General features: G+C 43.7%; 1 protein-coding gene across 1 annotated transcript; it reads right to left on the reverse strand.

Moving 5' to 3' along the window:
- Positions 1-1,949: 1,949 nt before the first annotated feature.
- LOC110882046 (SH3 domain-containing protein C23A1.17-like) lies at positions 1,950-4,145 on the reverse strand. Its single transcript, XM_022130147.1, has 4 exons — positions 2,949-4,145; positions 2,631-2,768; positions 2,122-2,266; positions 1,950-2,029 (listed from the first exon to the last, which is right to left on the reverse strand). Exons 1-4 carry the CDS (start codon positions 4,143-4,145, stop codon positions 1,950-1,952), a joined length of 1,560 nt encoding a protein of 519 aa, XP_021985839.1.
- Positions 4,146-6,846: the final 2,701 nt, after the last annotated feature.

A 6,846-nucleotide genomic window follows, 5' to 3' on the forward strand; every position in this document is an offset into this window, starting at 1 on the left:
AAGCAGTCTTGGGGATACTTTCCTCTTGTATTCTCAACTGGTGATAACCCGATCGTAGATCGATCTTTGAGTAAAAACTCGAACCTTGTAGTTGATCGAACAGGTCATCGATCCTTGGCATATCTGTTCTTGACAGTCAACTTGTTAAGCTCGCGGTAGTCTGTACACATGCGAAAACTACCATTCTTCTTCTTAACGAACAAAACTGGAGCTCCCCAAGGTGAGAAGCTTGGTCTGATGAATCCCTTATCTAACAGCTCTTGGAGTTGTGTTGACAGCTCTTGCATCTCTGAAGGTGCAATTTGATAGGGTGCCTTAGCCACAGGCGCGGCGCCTGGAACTAAGTCGATGTGAAATTCGACTTGTCTTGGAGGCGGCAATCCTGGCAAGTCTTCTGGAAAGACTTCAGGATATTCCTTCACGACTGGAATGTCTTCGATCTTTGGCTCAGCGGCTTCCTTATCAACGATATGTGCCAAGAAGGCAACACATCCTTTCTTCAAACATTTCCTAGCTTTCAAGCAGCTAATGATCCTCAATGGCGTATCACGCTTTTCTCCATGAACTACAATCGTCTCTCCATCAGCCATTGGGATGCGGATGGTCTTTTCGTGACAAACCACTTCGGCTTTGTTGCTAGACAGCCAATCCATCCCTATTACCACGTCGAAGCTTCCCAACTCGACTGGCAGTAGGTCTAGTGTAAATTCGTGTCCCCCTAGTTCTATCGTGCATCCCCTGGTGACTTCACCCGTTTCAACTAGTTTCCCATTCGCCAATTCAATAGAGTACGGAACGTCTAACTTACTAGTGGCCAACCCAAGTATGTTCTTAAATTCTAACGATACGAAACTATAATCGGCACCAGTATCAAAAAGAACAGATGCATAGCGTTGATTTATAGGGAACGTACCCGTGACAACATTCGGATCTTGGTGCGCTTCCCTCGCACCAATGTTAAAAACTCGGCCTTGCGCTTGATTTAGCTTTGGGCATTCCCTTTTGAAGTGCCCAACGTCCCCGCAGTTGAAGCATCATGGCCCTCGGCCATTCCCATTACCATTTCCGCCTCGATTTCCGTTTGTTCCCCGGTTACCAGCTTGATTCGGGGCATTTCCACGATTTCCGTTTCCCCCGTTATTCCCTTGCGGCCTGTTTCCATTACCACGGTTGTTGTTATTGTAACCCCTTTGACCACCTTGGCCTGATCCAACCCAACACGTCTCCTTTGAATGGGCCGTCTTCCCGCAAGATTCGCATTTTCTGAGTCGGCACGGGCCGGGGTGATGGAACTGACATGTCCCACACTTGGGCAGAGTGCCCATGTAACCCTTTCCTCTGCTTTCATCACCGGTCTTGGCCCTGGCCGGTGTGTTTGATTCACCTCTCTTGCTACCGCTGATGGTTCCTTGCTTGAAGTTGGAAAACTTCCGTTTGTTTTCTCCCGACGACTCCACATGAGTCTCTTTCTTTTTCTGATCATCCTTTGAAAACTTGTTTAGCCTGATGGCTTCTTCAGTCAGTGAGATGCTCAAGTCGATGGCTTCAGTAATGGTTGCTGGTTTAGACGTTGTGACCATGCTCATAATCTGAGGTGCTAACCCCCAGATGAAACGTTCCACACGCTTGAATTCGGGCGTGACCATGTACGACACTACATGGGACAGATCATGAAACCTTTGAACATACTCAGCGATTTTTGGGCCTTCCATCCTTAAGTTCCAAAATTCGGTTTCCAATCTCTGGATCTCAGCCCTGGAGCAATACTTCTTGCGCATCAGCTCTTTCAATTCAGCCCAAGTCATGGCGTACGCTGCAGCCTCTCCTAAGGTTTGAACTTGGAGATTCCACCATGATAGGGCACCATCAGTAAAAAGCCCAGTGATGTATGTAACTTGTTGTCCTGGCGCACATTTGCTCATTCTTATTGTCGTCTCCGTCTTTTCAGTCTAACGGGTAAAAGCCACGGCACCTCCAGTGCCATCAAAGTTTTGCGGCTTGCAATCTAAGAATTGCTTGAAAGTACACCCTGTACAAGCAATGTCATTTATAGGAATTATTAGCAGTCGCACAAGAATCATCCAAATATAGTGTAATGTGTCTCTTATGACTGATCATTACCATTCGGAGGGTTGTTGTTGTTGTTTGAAATGTTTCCGCTTGTTTCTCCTTGAGAAGCAGCGTATTGCGCAATAGCGGCAGCGATGATTCCTTGCAGTTCTGCCTGGGTAGTCGGCATGCGTGCTTCACGTCGTGGAGGTATTTTCTAGAGGATGTTTCATATTGGTCAGGTCATAGTAGGTATAATAATCATACGTATATATAGTAACATTCATCATCCACATAACATCTCATGTCATAACCATAACACAAATAACTTTAATAAAACATGTAATGAGAATACTGCGACTGAGCTTTCATATAATTAAAACCACAATACAATGTTTGTAAGTTTTCCCAAAAAGTATCATACAACCTAAGAGACTAGGGGTCACAATGCCCTTGTCTGAAATGTCTAACCAAATACAACTGACAAAATCAAATATTCATAGTCATGATGTCAAAAAGTGGTCTTCAAAAATGCTGTAAGTCTGGCTCGGTCGCTGTCTTCTCGTCAAAATAGTCAATACCTGCAATAAATCAAAAGTGGCTATGCCGATGGCGGCGGAGGAGGTGGAAAGTGAGAGAAAAGCAATCGGCGCAACTACACCAAGTCCTCCTACGAAAGCAACCTGTTGGTCAAGAGGAAGGTAACGAACATCTGAATCCTGAGATGATGGAAAAGAAGTGTGAGATGCTGTAGACAGAGTCTGGCAGGGGCATGGAGGACGTGGAGCTCTCCCCAACTCCTGGACATATCGTCTCAAGGCGTCCTACTGTAACTGCAGTGACGTGAGCGTGTCCTCTATAGAGTATCCGACATGAAATGGATGATAAGGGTCGGATACTGGCATAACATGGGGTGATGACCATAGAAATGGCTCACCCATCGGGGCTGAAGCTGGATGTGTAGTGTGTGGGGTAGATGTAAATGGTAAAGTGGTATGGGGAAACTGAGACATGAAGGGTGCAGTAGATGACACGGGTGGAACAAAACCAGGATAAGGGATCTGTGGTAAGAACTGGCTATCTCCTGACATAAATGGTGTGTGGCCGAAAGGCTGACTCGACAATCCCTCCCCAGGTTGTGGCGGAGGAATGTCCTGGAGAAAAGTAATTGGAAGATCGGTACGAGGGGCATCAGAAGTGGGTGGAGGAAACACCTGAATATCGAGTGGTGCAGTAACAGGTATGGTAGTGGGAGTGACTGGGACCACATACGGAGGGTAGTCATCCTCCTCGATCCACCCATTGCTGGTGTTAGCGTATCTCGGGTCAATGTGGGTAGCAAACGGTGCCAGGTCATCAAAAATCGCCATAGGGTCGGGTATGGGTGCTACCTCTGGGGTCTCAATGGCTGGTGGTGCAACGGCGGGTGCATCAATGACAGGAACAGGGTCAAGGGCAAGAATGGGCTCTGGAACGACTGGAGCGGGCTGATGATCAGCAGGCATAACAGGAATCTGATCATCTGGGAGAACAGGAGCCTCAGCAGGCTGCTCCTCAGGGATCAACTCGTCCCCTATCTCCATCTCCTCATCACCATCAATACAAGGAATGTAACCGAATCCCAATGGTGGGATAGAAGAAGCTATCGACTCAAAAGAACCTGAGGCGGACGAATCAGAATGAACCTCCATATCAGGAAGCTCAACCATGGGAACAATGGGATCAACAACTGGGATAACGGCAAGCGGAACACCGTCCTCCATCGGGGCCCCACCATCCTGGTCTCCCTCGGGGGGACCCTCGATGAGTAGGTCGATGTCACCATCGGGTAACGCGTCGAGAGGTTGTTCCTCAAAGGGAACTGCAGCGAAGGGGTGAGGGGCAGGGATTGGAACAAGGGGTAGGTCCTCTCCTGGTGGGCCATCAGCTAGGGGTACGTCGTCTCCGAAGATCGGTAGGGCAAACGGCTGGAAATCGTCTTCATCGGTGCTCGTGGTGTCTGAGGTGTAAACTCCCGAGTCGGTGGCCATCTCATCATTAGAGGTAAAGGCCATCGGGTCGCTCGCGTTGGATACTCCACTACCAGATGATGCCATGGTGTCTGTAACACAACCACAACATATGCACACAAATCAGGTAAGCATGTAAACAAATAATAATGAAATCCTGTATGCATCCTAGTCTTCCTAGACTATCCCTCCCAATCTCTAAGACTGAATTCCCTAGTCTCTCAGACTAACTCCCTGGCCTCTAAGACCAACCTCCCAGTCTCTAAGACTCAAATTTCCCCCAGCCTCTAAGGATAAACTTCCCCAATCTCTAAGATTGAACACCTCAGTCTCTAAGACTGAAACCTCCCTCAGTCTCTAAGACTGATATAAAAATTTTAAAAAGTGTATTTGTGCCCTTTTGTTTGTAAAAATGTTTGTGCCGTGGATCTGGACTTTTAGTGTATGCAAATGTAAAAATGTTTGAAAACATTTTCGTGAGAGCCCTAGTGATCATAGTCTAGACTCGAGAAGGAATCCTAGTTCGCTATGATCGAGGCTCTGATACCAAGCTGTCACACCCTGGCTTTTGCGGAAGCGTGGGTTTATTGGTGTGACTTCTTAATACCATAGCAACAATCACAACAATGCTATATGATAAAAACATATGATGTTCATCCATTAAAATAATTTGAAAAAAATGCATAACATATTGTCTTAAAACATCAACCACAAAATGCATTACAAAACATTACTTGTTTAAAACGAGTTCGTAAGACTCAACGAAAGACTACCAACAAAACAAGGATAAGAGACATGCAACTCGTCCAGGAAGAAGTTGCACTTCCCAAATCCTACAACTCTGGATGACATCCTTATTAAGTACGCAACTTGTCTAACATGCAACACTTGCCAGATCCAAATTAATTCCCTGAAATACATGTAGTTTAAAAAGTCAACAAAAAGTTGAGCGAGTTCATGTGTAAGTCTGTGTGAATAAACCGTTTAGTATGTCTGTAAGTAAAATAGTCCATGGTATGTAGCAATAAAGAAAAATTGATCACCATTGGGTTGCAAAACCAATAGTATATGTGAATGATGCAGGAAGACTCAAACCTAGCAAATTTGTCTCCGGTATGAAGACATAGTCACCACTATGGGCCCCCGGCCACATGGGTGTGGGCTCGCTACACCCAAATAGATCTATCACTCATGTCCCGTGGTCCTACAATGAGGATTAATGGCCTTAAGTGTCATGCCCACCACTCATTTGATCGCGTAATAAAAACCCTCCTTAAGCTAACAATACCATGTATAAAATGTCTAAAATAAATTGTAAACATGTATTCCACCCACGAAGTATAAAACGGAAAACAGTAAAAGGAAAAAGGGGGTCATGAACTCACAGTAGTGCGTCTTGACTCGAATCCCAACTCTGTCCACTACACGACAACCTACAACGTACTAATGTCTATTAGACGAACGGGCCGTGCCTTGGCTTAGAGTTTAGTGTTTTGAGTTGTGTCACTTTGGTATCATTTTGTTAAAATAATAATAATTATTTTAACTTAACTATCGTTCTTAGAAAAATGGTTAGACAACTATTTCGTATCTATGTTTCTCGAATATTTTACTAAGTGTCTGGATTTTCGGAAAAATTCGTCATAGTCTCCTTTGCAAATAGAGGTGTCCATGCTTAAGCATATCATTTTCTTTTACGTATATCCCGTAGTTCATTTTCAATAATCAAACCGACATATAGACATACAAAGCATTACTTACTTTATTTCAGCTTCATTACTCAAAACTGGACTGTTTTCGAGGATTTTTATAAAATAGTTAACCTTTTCCAAAAATTCCCAAATTTTTACAGAATGACTCATACGATTCAAATCTTATTGTGTAAAAATATCAGAGTCCAGTTCGTTACCAATATTTTATAGAAATTTATTTACCCGACTGCAATCAGATTTGTTACTTTCTGATTGCAGTTTACAGAATAATTCACTAAAAATTAACCGTAAGTCCGATTGATGAAATTCCAGTTGGAGGATCATTCTGACAACGGTGACAAGTTATGACTCCGAATACAACACACTTTTTCTGTAGTAAAAACACAGCTTGAGCTGCTGTCCATAAACAGTCTTTTGAAAATAGTAAACGACCTCGAAAAATTACGATTCCAGTGCCATTTGTTTGGTTATTCCAAAATGCATATTTTAGGCTTTAGAAAATCAGTTTTTCGATTTAAAACGGCCCAGTTAGAGCCTGTTGAAGTTGGCTGGAAATACAAATCAGCTTGCTGTTTACAACGTAAAAGTTACTAAAAACGCATCAACAAATGTCCTAACCATGGTTTATTGATGATTTAATGATCAAACCTTGTGGATGCTTTAACCAACCCTAAACCACCTGATTTCAACTTCATACAAACTTTTTATGTAGGGTTTTTATGTAGAGTTTCATGTTCATCTTTTTAGTGTTCTGTTTCTTGTGTTACTTGAATATTATCATCCTACTATATATCATAGCAGAGAACAAGATGAAACAATGGTGTGAAGGGACTTACTACTAGCACAAGGCTAGGGTAGAAATCTTAGTGCAAGGATGATGAAGAAATGATGGTGATAAAGACTTGAACAAAGCTTTCTTGAGAGTCCTCCAATTTGCAACTTCTATGAATGATCTTCAAAGCTTGAATGGACTTGGATGTTGGAGGGGATGAAGATGATGGAAAGTGATGGTGGTTTCGGTTATGGGGAGGGCCGAATGGGGGAGAGGGAGGTGAGGTTGATGGAGTTATATTGGA

This window comes from Helianthus annuus, chromosome 10, assembly GCF_002127325.2.
Source record: "Helianthus annuus cultivar XRQ/B chromosome 10, HanXRQr2.0-SUNRISE, whole genome shotgun sequence".
Lineage (NCBI taxonomy): Eukaryota > Viridiplantae > Streptophyta > Magnoliopsida > Asterales > Asteraceae > Helianthus > Helianthus annuus.

Bases quoted from the DNA above. Each gene is read 5' to 3' on its own strand.
- LOC110882046 (XM_022130147.1), bottom strand. From the start codon at position 4,145: ATGGCATCATCTGGTAGTGGAGTATCCAACGCGAGCGACCCGATGGCC. The intron at 2,267-2,630 runs GTATTGACTATT...AACATCCTCTAG, and splicing joins CCACTTTTGATTTATTGCAG to AAAATACCTCCACGACGTGA. The intron at 2,030-2,121 runs GTAATGATCAGT...TTGCTTGTACAG, and splicing joins CAACAACAACCCTCCGAATG to GGTGTACTTTCAAGCAATTC.